Source organism: Nicotiana tomentosiformis, chromosome 4 (genome assembly GCF_000390325.3).
Source record: "Nicotiana tomentosiformis chromosome 4, ASM39032v3, whole genome shotgun sequence".
Lineage (NCBI taxonomy): Eukaryota > Viridiplantae > Streptophyta > Magnoliopsida > Solanales > Solanaceae > Nicotiana > Nicotiana tomentosiformis.
The window spans coordinates 88,458,585-88,475,499 of NC_090815.1; the positions used below are offsets into that span (position 1 = coordinate 88,458,585).

The following is a 16,915-nucleotide window of genomic DNA, read 5'->3' on the forward strand; positions in this document are numbered from 1 at the left end:
GAAGGATGATCTTCAAAGAGGCTTTAAAGTTGGTAGCGATCTATTGGTTCAAGTGCTACAGAGACGGATTTTGATTTAAGGCAATAACTGGGCAGCGTAAGATGGGGAAGGACATGTGGAAGGTGTCTTGTGGTGGTTAAATTTCTGGGAGGCCAAGTGTGAGAAGAGGAGTCGAGTAGTTGCTTAAAGGAGAGGGGTTTACCAAATTAAAGAGTGGCAGAGTATCAAATGGGTTCTGTGGTAGGATAGCTACACATCGTGGGGAAAGTTTATAGTGATTTGGGATTTATGGTGGATAGTGACTGGGTCTACGGACTAATTTGGAATATTGGTTGCTATACTGAGGAAGGTTGGATACGACAGAAAGGAATTGCTTGATATGAAGAGGGATGCAACATGACTTCAGATTTGAAATGTGTTATCGCACCTTTAGTTGATGTCAATGGGGAGTGAGCAGACTTGTACAGCTGGTGAATAAGCACGGGATCAGGATGGTTTACTGATTTCGTGGTGTTGACGAAGCTTCTACGAAGAATTCTACTTTCTATCAAGTAAGAGGTCAAATATGTGAATGTGGCTAGTGATTCAGAATGTTCACGAAATGTTTAACAAGAGGATATCGTGAAATTTGGCTGGTCGATTGTGCATGCTCATGTCTATGAGGAAGGAGGAATATTGGTGGGTCCCAGGGTTATGTAATTGTAGCTTCAAGCTAAGTGGGAGAGCCCCATCTATGATTGGATTGCGTGGTTGTCTACTTGTTCGATTTCTGGTTATCGGTGTATTGGTGGGTTATTACGACTAAGGAAAGAAAACATCAGTGCTAATTTGAGCAAAGGATTTGGGGGAATGTGTGCTATATCTGGCCTTGTCGATTAGTGTTCAGGCTTTGGGAAGACTCAGAATTTATGCTTCGTATAGATGTGATGTACAAGGAAAGCAATTTAACCAGTTGCTTCTTTGAGAAACTGTTCATATGCTAGCAGGTCCTTGGAGTTTGATCATAATTGGGAACAAGTCAGAGTGGGTGACTCTCAACAATGGTCCTAGTGGGTTCAAAAATGTAAAGTGCGGTGCCTAAGGATTTTGAGTCCGTAATATGGTTAAGTATCGAGCTTTTGCAGTGGTTTATGAAAGGGGCTTGGAGTGTTCTACGTTATCTTCGGTTTGCAGTGTGGCATTGGAGGAATGGGAGAAAATAACTTCGGATTCATAGAGTGATTTTCAGAATGGGTGTACCAGTTGAAGATGCGAATATGCGCATAAGAAGGGTATGAGATGGTTCGTGGGTTTTGGAGACAATGTGGTCTCGTGGATTGGGTCACTCGGGAAAAGTGTTGTTGGGTTTCGTTACATTAATGAATGGAACTATTGTTATTTCTAAGGAAAGTTGAGAATAAATTAGAAGTTGAGGATCAAGGTTGCAGTTGATGTCGACAAGAATGTCAAGATCTCGGAGGAGCAGAGAAGAATTCAAATGTTTAGAGTAAGCTGGCATTGTCTTTAGCATCACCTCAGATCGGTGTCATGTGGAAGAGGCTTGGTGTATTGACTTACAAATTTTTGACTCACTCTACAAAATTAGAATGACTGGTGGTATAGATGTGCGGACCTTGCTACCTGAGCAGAATGGCCGTGGGAGCATGCCTCACAGGGAGATTTGTATAAGTGTGACATGTCACTCACTTGATTGTTAAAGATTGAGACCGAATGTAGAGGTCATGGTAATATCGCAAGTGCGAGAGTTTATGCCTGAGAGGCATTCTATTCCTTGGGTTGTGGACCATGTGAGGTCGTTTCGGATTTGACGGTTGTTCTTATGAGTCATGAATAGGTCATTGTGGGTCCTTGAAGGGTTATTAGCCCAGTGCGGTACGATCAGAATTGGCTTGAGGTCCGTGGATGGATCTAAATGTGAATGTGAGCTTTATATCAGGCCTGATGTGTTATTTTCAGCATATCATTGTTTTCGGAGGGGTCTTCGGGCCTTGGATGATATTTCTGTTATTGGCCCTTTCGTGTATTCTATATTATGCTAGGTGGGTTGTGAGGTGCTTTAATTATTCTCACTTGTATTGAGATCCCGTGTAATTGGTGGTGGTGTGAGATCAAGATGGCTCTCGAAATACATGTCATTTATTGCATCGTAGTGGTCCTTGAGTTTCGTAGCCTATGGCACTATCCGTCCCCCCAGGATTTGTATTATGCACTTCGCGTGTTTGTGGTCGATATTCGAGTATTTTGTAGTTATGGGCATTTTGTCTGGGTAAGTATTTTCTTATAGATTATTATGTATGGATCGGGTGGCACGCCGCCACGGGTATCATGGTTGGATCGAGTTGCACACTACAACGATATCATGGTTGGATCGGGTTGCATGCCACAATGGTATCATGGTTGGATCGGGTTGCACGCCGCAACAGTGTGATTTTAAGTACAGTATCCCATATTTTCTATTGTGTGTTTTGCTTCTCATTTTTCTGAGGAAGGTCCATAATATCTTTTTGGTTTTTTAAATTCGTTATGTGGGTTGAGAAATTCTTTTCCAGAGTTCGTTTCCTTATGTATCACATTCGAGTTTGTAGCTTGTTGGCACATTGTGGCATCATATGAGACTTTTGGAAACGTCTGAGGTGGCTTATTGCCTGAGTAGCTTGTACTGGGTGAGACGAGATCGGGTTTATATGAGGCACATTAAAGAGTAAATATCGATATTCAGTCCAGAATGAGGTAAGGGTTCTTGTCGGGAGGAGAGACTCCATGAGTTGTGATTCGGAATGTAGTTATCAGTTTCTACACATAATTTCTATCATGGCAGTGTTGCAAGAGCTGGGACGAGACTTATATCCTTCACGAGGTGCATTGCAGGCATCAGATTTGTGGGATTTTGGGTATTGTTGTCAGGGGATTTCATTATGGACATGTGAATAATGTGGTGCATGTGTGAATTCGGTAAGGGTATACAATCATGTATGGGTACATCGTGTAGTGATAGGTACGGTGTTCGTATGTTGGAAGTAGACCTGGTAAAGAATTTCAGATGTTGGAATTTGGCTCTAAGGCTTATTTGACTAGATAAAAGAGTGGATTTCCAGGTTTGCTCTAGCGGATGAGCTCAACAGGGTCGTGGAGGCACGGGTAGGTGCACGAGGTGTTAAACAGTGATTTTAGACAACTCCAGAGCAGTTCTTAGCACATTCGAGGACGAACGTATGTTTAAGTGGGAGAGAATGTAACGACCCGACCAGTCATTTTAAGCTCTAACGCATTGTTCAACGGTTTAAGGTAATAAACAGCTTCACTTCGGGTATTATGACTTGTACGAGTGGTCGGAATTGAATTTTGGGAAGTTCGGAGTTGATTTGGAAAGAGAATTCTAATTTCGGAAGCCTTAAGTTGGAGAAATTGACTAGTGTGATTTTGAGTAAATGACCTCGGAACTGGGGTTTGAAGGTCCCAACAGGTTCGTATGATGATACTGGACTTGGGCGTATGTCCGGATCGGGTTTTGGATGACCCAGGAGCGTTTCGGTGCCTATTGTAGAAGTTGGCATTTTGGAAGAATTTCATAATTTGGGTTGAAGTGTATTTTAATGGTATCGATGTTCGTTTGGGATTCCGAGTCTGGGAATAGCTCTATATGGTGATTCTAGTATTGAGCGCGTCCGGAAGTGGATTCGGAGGTCCGTAGGTCATTTTAGGGTCATTTGGCGGAAGATAGAAATCTGAAGATTTATGAGAAATTTGACAAGGAGTGGACTTTTTGCTGTGTGTCCTTCTTCGTGAACGCGAAAGGAAGTCCCATGTTCGGGTAGAGGAAATTATGAGGCTTCTGGGTTGGCCTTCACGAACACGAGCAAGTGGACGCGAATGCGAGGCAAGAGCTGGGCAAGCCTTAGCGAATGCGGCCAAGGCGACGCGAACGCGAAGAAGAAAGGGGGAGATGGGCCTAAGGCCATTTGGCCTACGTAAACGCACAGAAGGGAACGCGAACGCTGGGGGTCTGGGCAGCTGGCCTACGCGAACACGATCAGAGTGCCGCGAACGCAAAGAGAGGTTTCTTGGCATGAGGTTATTGAGCCTCGCGAACACGAGGGATGTGCCGCGTTCGCGAAGAAGTGTCGCCTGGGCAGTGAGGTTTTTTAAATATGAGATTTGGCCATTTTCCTCCATTTTTCATTTGGTTGGGCGATTTTTGGAGCTCTTGGAAGGGAGATTTTCGTCATCTATGTCAAGGTAAGTGATTCCCACCTATTGCAAGTAAAATACTTAGATTATATATTGATTTAGACTTGAAATTATGAAAATTTGGGATTTTGAAGAGAAACCTAAAAATTGGTATTTTTGGATTTTGACCACGAAATTGGACATGGAATTTGGAATAAATTATATATTTGAGTTCGTGGTGTTATGGGTAAAGTTTAACTTCGAACATTTTTGGAATCCGGGCACGTGGATCCAAGGATTGCTTTATCGATGTTTCGAGTGGAGTTGGAAATTGTTATAAATTGACTAATTATGAGTATTAGAGTATATTTTGATTGGGTTGCATCTTATTTGACTAATTTTGGATCGACAGACACCGGTTTGAGGTGTTAGGGCGGTGTTGGAGCCGGTTTTGGAACATCGGAGTGAGGTAAGTCTCTTGTCTAACTCTGTGAGGGGGAAATTACCCCTAGGTGTTGTATATTGGTGTGTGCTACTTGTTGTGGGAGCTATGTACGCGCGAGTTGACGAGAGCCCGTGCGTAGCTACATTCATGTTATTGTCCAGGTAGGCTTAGGTTCACATCATGTTGTAGCTGCACTATTTGAGCATTTTCTCGCCTATTAAATTCCTCTGTTTTACATTCTTACTTGAGACTGGACTTGCTATTGTAGAGACTTCATGAGTTCAATATTAATCACCAAATAACTTTACTCCTCCTACGGCATGTTTTCGTGATATATATATATATATATATATATATATATATATATACACTTCATTGAAAGGTTTATATTAAAGAAATTTCAACTCACACGTATATTTGTGATTGGGGTCAAGGACTCGTCCAGGCTTCTTATTCTAATGGGATCGGGCCATTCGCCTCGGCAGGATTATGTATTTCACTCTTATGGGATCGGTCCGATCGCCTCGGCATGATTTATGTACCACACTCTCATGGGAGCGGGCCGTTCGCCGCGGCAGTTTAATGGATGTATCTATGGTTCGTGTCGTTCGACCCTCGGTAGTGCACAGTTTAAATATTTATGTTGGGTCGGGTTGTACGCCTAGGCATTTCCTATATCATATCCATATGGAATCGTGCGTAATATTTGGCAAGAAGTCAGTGTATCTACGAGCGATTTGAGTTATGACAATCCATCTGATGAGATCCACTATATCTATATATATGCTCCGGTTAAGAAGGGAATTTCTAATGGACAGCTTGAGTTCCTCGTAAAGAGGGGGATCTTTACCACGTAATTTGTACTTGTTCATCTCATTTATTTTCCCTGCCTCATATTTACTTACCTCTTTACTGTAGTTGATGTTATTGGACAACTAGTGAGTCTCGATGTCGACCCCTCATCACTACTCCTCCGGAATTAGGCTAGATACTTATTGGATACACATTGATTACATACTCATACTACACTTGCTGCACATTCTTGTGCAAGTACATATGTGACTAGCGGCCTTGTGAGAGCAGAGGTGTGTATGCATGCGGGGGCTTACGTGAGCTGCATTCCATATTACGATCCGCAGCCGGCAAATTCTCCTTCAGATACTGTATTTTATTTTACATTCCTAGTCAATGCTCATACACTTGTGATACCGGATTTTGGGTTGATTATGGGTTGTTCTATATTGAAATTGTTAAGAATATTATTATTTACACTGTGAATTCCATCTTTTATTATTTAATTGAAGGAAAATATGACTTCAAAAATATTAAAATAAAAAATAAATTAAGTATTTATTTTTGGCTTGCCTGACAGCGATGTCTGATGCCATCACGACCTATTATGTATTTTGGGTCGTGACAAGTACTTTGATTGTCAAATTGAAGTGCAACGCATGTGTCTTTCATTTCACCAAGATCTAATTTTTTAAAAATAAAAAATGGCATCAATTTTATTGAAGCTCCAGAATCACAAAGTGCTTTTTCAATGTATACTCCTCCCAGAGTACATGGAATGGTGAAACTACCTGGGTCACCAACTTTTTGTGGTAGCTTATTTTGAAGTATAACACTGCAATTTTCAGTAAGCATTACCACACAAACTTCTTCCAATTTCCTTTTGCTTGATAAAATTTCTTTTAGAAATTTGGCATATGAAGGCATTTGCAATAAAGTATCAGTAAATGGAATGTTAATGTGAATTTATTTTAAAATCTCCAAAAATTTTGCAAATTGATTCTCAAGCTTTTCTCTTTGTATCTTTTGTGGAAAAGGAATTGTAACAGGGAAAGGAGTCAAATTTTTAGTATTTTCTTCTTCTTTTTTATTGGCTTCTTTCTTTTCAGATGGTTGAGAAGGTGTCTCAACATTCTCACCCTTGTCTACCTGTTGTTCTAATTGATTCTTTTCTTGTTTGTTTGCATAGGGTTCATCAAGAGTCGTACCTGACTGTAAGGCAATGGACTTAAGGTGTTCATTTGGATTTTTCTCTATATTGCTTGGTAAAGGACCTTGAATCTTTTCAGACACAAGATTTGCCAATTGGCTTAACTGAATTTCAAGATTTTTTTGGGCTGAATTTTGAATTTTCATTTTTTCATGAGTAACCTTAATGTACTTTTACAAAAGGTCATCAAGACTTGGATGGCCTTGTTGAGGCCTTTGCTGATATGGAGTTGCTTGCTGATAAGGCCTGAAATTTTGTTGTCCACAATTTTGATTTTGATATTCGGGTGGACTTTGTGCCTGTTGCTTTTGGTAGTTTTGAGAGTTTTTAGTACTATTTGTATTGCTCCATTGAAACCCTGGATGTGTTTGTGCTAATGGAATTCCAAAAGGATATGGCTTGTATCCGATGCCATTGACATGTTCATCATTTTGATTGGTTGCTTGATATTCGTGGTTTAGATATTTTCTCCACACATGTCACAAGCGTCGGACTGACTTGGTTGTTGTGTATTTACCTGAAAAGATTCAAACTTTTGTGCCAAAGAAATAATCTGTTGTGTTAGTGTGTTTAAAGCATCCACCTGATTTACTGTAGCAGCCTTCTTGATGATTACACGCTCAGATGGCCCACCGGATGGCATTTTCAGAAATTTCATTAAGCAATTGCAATGCTTCTTCTATGGTCTTTCCCATTATGGAACCTCCTGCAGTTGCATCTATTACATTTTTAGAAGAAGGTTTTAACTCATGATAGAAAATGTACAACTGCATATGCTCAGGAATGTCATGGTGTGGATATTTCCTTAATATTGCTTTTAATCTTTCCCAATCTTGATAAACTGACTCAGTATCAGTCTACAAGAAGTTAGATATATCTTGTCTTAACTTTGTTGTTTTAGTAGGGAAAATATATTTATTTAAGAATTTCTGAGTCATTTGGTCTCATGTGGTAATAGACCCTTGCGGCAAACTTCGTAATCAAGTCTTGGCCTCTCCTTTTAAAGAAAAAGGAAATAGCCCTAACTTAATTGTTTCAGGAGGTAATCCATTATACTTAGCAGTTTCAGCCAATTCTAAAAAGTCAATTAAATGACTATGTGGATCTTTACTTAGATCACCAGCGAAGATGCAAGATTTTTGAATTGTTTGAATCAGGCCTGTCCTGATTTTAATGTTGTTGGCTGCCACTGGGGATTTCCTGAAACTAGATTCACAGTTTAAGTGATCAGGTCTAGCATAATCCCTTAAGATTCTGTTTGCTGGTCTTGGCGCCTCTTCAAAAAATTGCTCCTCTACATGAGCTGGTGGTAGAATTTCTAGTGGATTGTTTTTATCTTCTAATTGGTGCTCCATTTTGTCGTAAGTTATGCTTTGAGACAATATTTGTCCTTTCCTGCACAATCGCAAAGTTTTTTCAATTTCAGGATCGAGGCCAACTTTTTTGTAGAAGAGCGGGTCATAAACTATCTGAAATTAAAGTAAAATAAAAACAGTTCCTAAAGTAGAAATAGATAATTTTTAAAAAAATAGTACGATAATATTATAATTAACTAAGACAATAAGTTGTAACTAACCGTCAAAAGATATAATATAATCTAATTATATTATATGGAAAAAAGAACTAATAAATAATAGTGATTAGAAAAAAAGTACAATGATTCATAAGTAAAAGTATAATAGTAATTTAACAAATTTATAAAATATAAAAAAGGCTTCAATAATAAATCAAGCACGCTGAAGGATTGAAGTACTGTCAATTAAAAAGATTGAAACAATAAAATATTATTCTATAAAAATATAGTACAAGTAATAGTAATATGAATAGTACAAAGGATACTTTTAGCACTAGAATAGTAAAAACAAGTACTTACAATTATAATACTAACAAAAATAATAAAATATACTAAAGAAAAATGACGACACAAAAATAGTGAGATGTGAATCACAAAACTATTATATTATACTATTACGTAGATGTTAGTACTAACAACGATAATATAATAATAAAATATAAAATAAAGGAGGTTGAAGTACTAATTATGAGGGATTGTTTTTTTAACAATATTATATAAAAATGCTTCTAATAATAGTAACAATTATGATATTAGTATTTAGGAGATAAAATTTTGAAAGAAAATTAACAATAATAAAAATAAAGTCTCAAATTAGTAATAAAATATTTAATCAGAATAAATGTGTGCCAATCCCCGGTAACGGCGCCCAAAATTTGGCGAAGCTAATGTGTATAGGTTTTTCTGCTCGTACTCTGTCAAATTCTAGTATAGTTTATAATATCGTCCCACAGAGATTGGAGAATCTAAGCTACAAACTTGTAATATTTTGACTACTATTTGAGAGAATCAAATTGATGAAAGGTGTGTTTGGAATTATAAATCAAGACAAATTTCTTCCGAAAGGTTTATATATTTAAAAAGAGTTGGGAATCACTGAATTCACTTGATATATCATTACAATAAAATCTCAGTTTTATACGTATATCTCTAAAGAATAATTTTTTTAGCAAATATACTACTAGGTTATTACCCTAGTAGCTATTATATATAAAAAATCCCCAACTGGGTAAAAATTACAAAATGTTTAAATAACCTATCAACAAAGCAAAGCAGAAGTAACGTAATAACGATGGAAACTACAAGGCTAGTAATTTGAAACATCCAAGTATTACTGACGATTGTGAATATACACACCAGTTGCCAACAATTTGTTGTAGCACCTACAAAACTCTCACCAGGCGCCATTTGTTGCAATCCAAGGAGTAGGTATGTTTAAATCCAGTAGTTGTCTAGCAAAGCATTTTGGACATTGTGTTCTTGGGGCTGAAAATTCCAACATCATTGTTGATACATTGAGCATGAATTTGAGATGAATACTTACTAGAGACAGAGCTGCCCGTTTGATACATGAAGACAATATAGTGTCTTTTTATCTCCAGATTGAGCATGCATGCACACTAATACCACTGGATAATGATATGATACTATACTGTCAATACCAAAAAACAGATGGAAGCAGCAGTTTTCCTTGTATTTCATGTGAGTAGGTATCCTTAGTTTGATATACCAGTACTAATAAATAATACACAAAGAGGCTGTTCATGTACAGCCATATAGTGTGTATAAATGCAATCACATTTAGTATAATCCGTATCTATGAGATGGCTGCTTGACTCCATGGTTCTGTATGGTGTTACACCACCCCCAGACTGAGCATGATAACATGCTAATACCACTGAGAGACGGTCTAACATCACATAAGTAATACACAGTAGTCAAGCTTAGGCCATGTGATAACTGTCTGTGTATATGCATCTGATTGATGTCCAAGACAAATTGCTTATGATGTATAGCAGGATAACTTCCATTTTTCTGATCCTGACTTTTACTGATATCTGTGTTATTTTTGTGTATGTACAGCAAATTGTTGACCACTTCAGTCGGATTGAAATGATCTGTGTAGCATGATTGGGAGTTGATGCTAGCACCAACAGGCATTAAAAGTTTTCAGAGGAGAAGCAAACATATGTTGTGTTGAACCAGTATTCTACTGATTATTTGTACTATCAACACCCCTCTGTATACTTGCCAAAGCAGTCTTATCCTGTCTATGAACTCTGCAAGATAAAGCAAACAAGTTAGGATGTAGTGTTGTGCTCCCAGGTTCCTGTGTGTTGAAAACTTTGAAGATGACTGGGTGGTGAATGGTGAAGAAAGGTAGTTATTGGTGATTGTTTGTGATTCTCTTGTTGGTTATATTTAAATCATTCCCACATAGCAAATTGTAACAGCAGTACTGATTCTGCTGAAGAGCAACCAATTTTGTGATAGACTTCTGTCCACAAGTAGTGCAGGTTGAGCCTCTATTTTTTGCCTCAGTTTTCTAATCCTGTTATTGATACTTGCAACATGAAGCAATCAAGTTAGGATGCAAAATTGTGTTCCCCGAATCTGTGTATGTTGATAGCTTTGATTGATGAGGGATGTTGTTAGTGTTGGATTGTGATTCTCTTGTTGGTTATCTTCAAGTCATTCCCACATAGCGCTAAGTATTGGCAACTCCAACTGGCATAGTAATTGGTTGAGCATTCTGCTGTAGCCAGGCATGTTATAGTCACCATTACTCAGGTATCTACACCCTTCAAGCATTGTGTATGTAAGCCCAGTAGACTGAGAGAAGACATCTATAACTAAACAAATATGGCACAGTTTTCTGATCTTGTCATCCTTTGGGAAGCAACAAATATTTTAAATCATTCCCACATAGCACAAGGCAGTGGCAACTTCAACTAGCAGCTAGACATTGAAGACCAATCAATTTTGTGATTGTTCTCTGTGCAAAAGCAGTGCAAGCTGAGCCTCTATTCTTTGCCTCAGTTTTCTGATCCTGTTATTGATACCTGCAACATGAAACAACCAAGTTAGGGTGTAACATTTTGCTCCCAGATTTGTGTGTGTGATAACTTTGATGATACTGAGGGATGTTATTGGTGCTGAATTGTGACTCTCTTGTTGGTTATCTTCAAGTCATTCTCACATAGCACTAAGTATTGGCAACTCCAACTGGCATAGTAATACTGGTTCTGCTGAAGGCTAATCAGTTCTTGATTGTCTTCTGTGCGGAAGCAGTGCTGGTTGAGCATTATGGTGTAGCCAGGCATATTACAGTCACCACTACTCAGGTACCTACACCCTTCAAGCATTGTGTATGTAATCCCAGTAGAGTGAGATAAAATAGTTATAACCAAGAAAATATGGCATCCTTTGGTATCTGTATGAGACTTGTCTTTGCCTCAGTTTTCTAATCTCGTTATCCTGCAAAACGTAGCAAACAGGTTTATAAAAAGTGTCTATGCTCCCAGATTATTGCATCTACACCCTTCAGTTGTCATGTATTCGACTTGCAGGTTCAACATTTGTTATAACCTCATGCCAACATATTATTGAGAGCAAAATGGTCACAACAGAAACATGTTTAAAACCCTGGAAAGTACAGAAACAATTTGACCATGCTATTGCCTCAGTTAGCTTACATAATTCAAGAATCTACACTCTTCAACTGGTGTATAGCCCAGTAGAGTAAGAGAGACAAAATAATAATCAAACCACTATGATTTTGTAGAGGCAGTGTAGGTCTTTGGTATCTGCAGCCAAGCATTTACAGGAGATTGCAACAGATCCCCTATAGTCTGGTGTTGTGCAATGCTAGCTAAAATTATAACCAACCAAGTATGTACATCATACAAGTGAGAACAACTGCATGATTAGGAATGCTAGTTGGTGGAGTTTTACTAGCCTACTTTTCTTTGAGATCTTGCATGTATTGTTGAGACACCATAATTTCTAAGAAACAAGGCAAGGTTTTATATGTTGATCTCATTAATCAGGTTCTCTTCTCTTCACAATCCTAATCCGAAGGTTAGGAATTTGTGATTTGTCCATGTTGATCAGTTTTTTTCTTGCACTTGGCAATTCATTAAATGACTGAAATATGTGTGTACCTGTAAAAGTGAAAGCTAGGTTAGCAAAAAAGTCAACAACAATGTTCCCTTCCTTTAGTACATGTTGAAAGACAACATTGTAGTTGTTCTTTATATGCTTGATCTTCCTTACTTCAGCACCTATACACCAAGGAGTTGCCCATTTGCCATCAATTATCTTCATCATTACTAAGGAATCAGTCTCCATAATCAGTGGGTGTAGCTGCCTTTCCACATAGTATGCCAACCCCTCCATAATTGCCTTTGCTTCTGTCACTAAGTTAGTTGTCTCTCCTATCTCCTGTGATTTTGCAAACACCAAATCACCAGCATGATCTCGAACACAAAACCCATATGAGCTTGGAACAGGATTGCCTCTTGATGCACTATCAGTATTGCATTTGAACCACCCTTCATAAGGAAGCTGCCATGTAACTGTCTTAGTCCCCACATATGGCTTGTAGCCTTCAAAGAAGCTGATCATATCTGACCATAGAGGAACAATTCTGGACAGCCATGGGTACCTCATCCTTGCTAGATAATGTAAAGTCTTTATACACTTCATGAATCACCCTATTGCAAGAAATTGCACCACCATACTTCATCGTATTTCTCCTCTTCCAAAGTTCCCATGTGATTACAGCTGGAGCTGCCTCATATAATGGCATTAGTTTAGGACAACACTTTGCATTCCACCATGTTCTTATTACTTGATGTACCTGTACCAGATTGACCACTAAACCTGCTGCTTGAAGGAAGTTTCTCCATACTCTAGTTGCAGTTTCACTAGTTAGGAACAAGTGTTGAAAAGTCTCTTCTTGCGGTTGCGAACAACACCAACACTTAGATACTACCAAATACCCACTTCTTCTCCACAAATCATCAGTAGGAATCTTCCCCTTCCACAATCTCCATAAGAAGTATGAGATTTTAAAAGGTAGACCTTTAGTCCATATCTTATTATAGTCAGGATTTACGTGATCTCTATGCCTCAAAATATTCCAAGCACTACTAATAGAGAAGCTTCCTGAGGGTGAAGGTATCCATATAGGAACATTTCAGGAATCGTCAGTAGTGCCAAATATGACTTCTTGCCTGATATGTTGAGCAATGTCCGCAGGGAAAGATTGCGCTAGAAGTTGCTCATCCCAGGTATCATCCACTCTCAATTCAGCTACTTCCTTCATATCTTCATTGATTGTATAGTCATTTGGAACAATATAGTACAGAGCTCCTAGACCAGTCCAATTCTCATGCCAAACATTAGTAGAACCCCTATTCATTTCCCATAGTATTTCGTGCTCCACCTCTTCCCTAGCCTCTAACATTTTCCTCCAAACATGAGATCCTTGTCTAAATTGGACAGTTGTCGGGATTTCCTTTTTACAATACTTGTTCCACATAAAGTTAGACCATAAGGATGTGTATGTCCTAAACTTTCACCACAATTTGGCAAATGAAGCTTTTGATACATCATGCAGTGATCTAAAACCTACACCCCCTTCTTCCTTTGGTAGGCATAGATTTTTCCATTTTGTCCAATGTCTACTCCTACCTTCTTCCTTGATACTCCAGAAGATTCTCGCAAAGTTTTTATGAAGGTGTTCAATTACATTTTTAGGAGGGTCAATGACAGAAAGGATGTGCGTTGGCATGCTCTGTAGGACACTAGAGATTAATGTAGATTTTCCCCTATAGGATAGTAGCTTCCCTTTCCAAGAGCGCAGTTTTGCCTTTACATTTTTTATCAAGACATTGTAATAATCCTTACTTTTTCTTGTGTAGAATATTGGGCAACTAAGATAGGTGAATGGAAATTCACTCTTTGAAAATCCAGTGATAGTACCTATCGAACTGGACACTGTTGAGGACACACTATAATGCATATAAAAGGAACTCTTTGTCTTATTGATCATTTGACATGAGGTGTGCTCATACTTGAACAAAACTTCTACAATTTTCCTTAAAGAGTATGGGTCAGTAGAGAAAAAGATTATAGTATCGTCTGCATAGGCTAAATGATGTAATGGATTAGTCCATTTAGGCATCCCAAAGCCCTTGAATCTCGTGTCTTCAAATAATTTATTTAACGATCTAGATAGAACCTCTGAAGAGAGAATGAACAGGGCTGGAGAGAGAGGATCTCCTTGCTTGACCGCTCTTGTTGAGTGAAAGAAACTTGATGCTTGACTATTAATCAAAACAGAATACCAGTTGTTGGAAATTAAATTCCATATCATGTTGATGAAGCATTCTACAAATCCCATTTTCCTCAAGACATGCATTAGATACTTCTATGAGACCCTATCATAAGCCTTTACCATGTCAAGTTTGATAACTACATTTGCGGATTTTCCTCTTAATCTTATGTCAGTAACAATCTCCTGTGTTAACAGAATGTTTTCAAATATACTTCTCCATTTGACAAATTCTGACTGATTGGAAGAGATCAAAGAAGGCAGTATTTTTTCCAGCCTATCATGAACAACTCTGGAGATAAATTTATTTACAAAATTTCTTAAGCTAATATGCCTTAGGTCGTTAAATGTTTGAACCTGTTGTTTTTTTGGTAGCAAGACAAGGTTTGTGTGGGTTATAGACTTAGGTAAAGAACTTCCTCCATAAAATAGTTTTAGCATCGCATGTATGTCTTCCCTTTTATATCCCAACATTTTTGAAAACAAATGCCTGTGAAACCATCTGGCCCACTTGCACTTTCACCTCTCAGTGCAAAAACTGCTTCCTTTACCTCCTCTATTGTAGGAATTCTACAAAGTTCTATGTTTTGATCACAAGACACCATTGAGGGTACATTGTTGAGGAGCTCAGACCTTGTATGATCAGCTTCTTGTGTGAACTATTTTTGAAAAAATTCGACTGCTGCGTCAGCCATCCGTTCTTGCGACTCAATCCAGTTACCATCATGGTTCTGGTTCTCTTCAGTTAGAGTTTATGCCTTTTACCATTGACATGGTTATGAAAGAATCTAGTGTTTCTGTCTCCTTCTGCAAACCAGGACATACCTGCTTTTTGTTTCCAATATTGTTCCTCTATGCTCGGGTATCTATTTAATTCAGATTGTGCCTTCTGAAGTACAATTCTATTCTCAACTGTGGGTTCTTGTTCAAACAATATTTCCTTTATTCTGACCACATCTTCCCTTAAATCTAGTTGCTTGAAGATGTCCCCATAAGTGAGCCTACTCCATTTTGAAAGAGCAATCTTAACTCTTTTTAGTTTCTGTTTGAACATCCAGAAGGGTCACCTGCGATGTCAGCCTGCCAATTCTGTCGAACCACCTCCTTAAAAGAGGTATGTTTTGTCCAGAAATTTAGAAATTTGAATGGTTTAGTAAATGTGGTAGTCGCATCACCACAGGTCATAAATAGAGGTGCATGATCTGAGCCTGTTCTAATAAGATGTTCGACCTCTGTAGTTGGGAATAGAGATTGGAATGGGGAATTGACAAAGATTCTGTCCAGTCTTTTCAATATGTATTCTGCATTTGGCCTCCCATTCCACCATGTGAGGGGACTTCCTTTGTACCCAGTGTCAAAGAGTTCACATGAGTTTACACAAAAGACAAATTCTTCATATTCTGGAGGGCAGACTGGAAGCCCTCCAATTTTCTCTTCTTCACTCAAAAGCACATTAAAATCCCCTCCAACTAGCCATGGTAGTTTCATATCACTTTCAAGGTAGTATAAACTGTCCCATAATTCTAGTCTGTCCAGAGCTTAGCACTTTGCATATACGAAAGTCATCATGATATATTTATCAATATCTTGATGATACACTCTGGTAGTAAGTTGTTGTTCTGTGTCAATTAACAATTCCCACTGCACGACTGAATCCAGAAAAAGCATTGACATTTGAAATGGCACCATCCATGCCAAGTCTCCTCCTATAGTTTTGAATAAATCTTTGATTTTGAAAAGGTTCCATAAGTGCTATAATAAAAAAACCATGTTCCCTTTGCATGTTGATCACTCTCTGAAAGGCATGTTGTGTCTTAGCAGACCTAATATTCCATACGAGTATTTTAATCATCATCTAGTCGTGGAGGCTGCCCTTTTGGGCAGTATTCTTGTAGGTGGTGTCACGCCCCGAACCTAGGAGCGAGACAAGCACCCCGTGCCTCACCTAACCTGGCGTACCAAATTGCGACTAAGGGACTCTGAACACATAATGTCATACTTTGGCCATGGGGCCACCTTGCAAGACAATTTGAGAAGCAAAATATAAAACTGAATGGAAACTAGCACTAACTAAATATCAATATAAAGCTAGGCCGACAAGGCCGTCATAGCTACTACAGCTGACAAACCACCAATTTATACAAACCCAACATACTGCACTAACCAACAGGATATGCCTACAAGCCTCTACTGATAGATGTACTGTGATCGGAACAGGGCCCCGACCTACCCATAACATATATACAGATATACATAAGATGTACACAAAACTCTAGTCCTGGCAACTCCGAAAGACGTGGAGCTTACCGATCAGGCGGAACTCGGAAAACACCTACTGAGGAGGTCTACCTGTCTGTCTGTCTGAACCTGCACGCATGAAATGCAGCGCCCCCAAAAAAGGGACGTCAGTACGAAATAATGTACCGAGTATGTAAGGCAATAAAATAACTGAAATCTGAAACTGAACTGATAATATGATAACTGAAATTAACTGGGAGTCAAAGATGATCTGGAGATATACTTACCTGCTGATACTGACTCAACTCCTTCAATATAGTAAGTAAAATAATTGTACGGCCTTATAAGGCTCGGTATATATAACTGCTC

At 38.6% G+C, this 16,915-nt stretch overlaps 1 protein-coding gene and 1 non-coding gene across 2 annotated transcripts; one reads left to right on the plus strand and one right to left on the minus strand.

The window, feature by feature from the left end:
* Window positions 1–7,397: 7,397 nt before the first annotated feature.
* LOC117277278 (small nucleolar RNA R71) lies at window positions 7,398–7,504 on the plus strand. The gene has a single exon (XR_004507555.1). It is a non-coding gene; the product is annotated as a small nucleolar RNA R71 (small nucleolar RNA).
* Window positions 7,505–14,404: 6,900 nt separating this feature from the next.
* Window positions 14,405–15,796, minus strand: LOC138910096 (uncharacterized). The gene is made up of 3 exons (XM_070201319.1): window positions 15,410–15,796; window positions 15,134–15,350; window positions 14,405–14,541 (listed from the first exon to the last, which is right to left on the minus strand). Exons 1-3 carry the CDS (start codon window positions 15,794–15,796, stop codon window positions 14,405–14,407), a joined length of 741 nt encoding a protein of 246 aa, XP_070057420.1.
* Window positions 15,797–16,915: the final 1,119 nt, after the last annotated feature.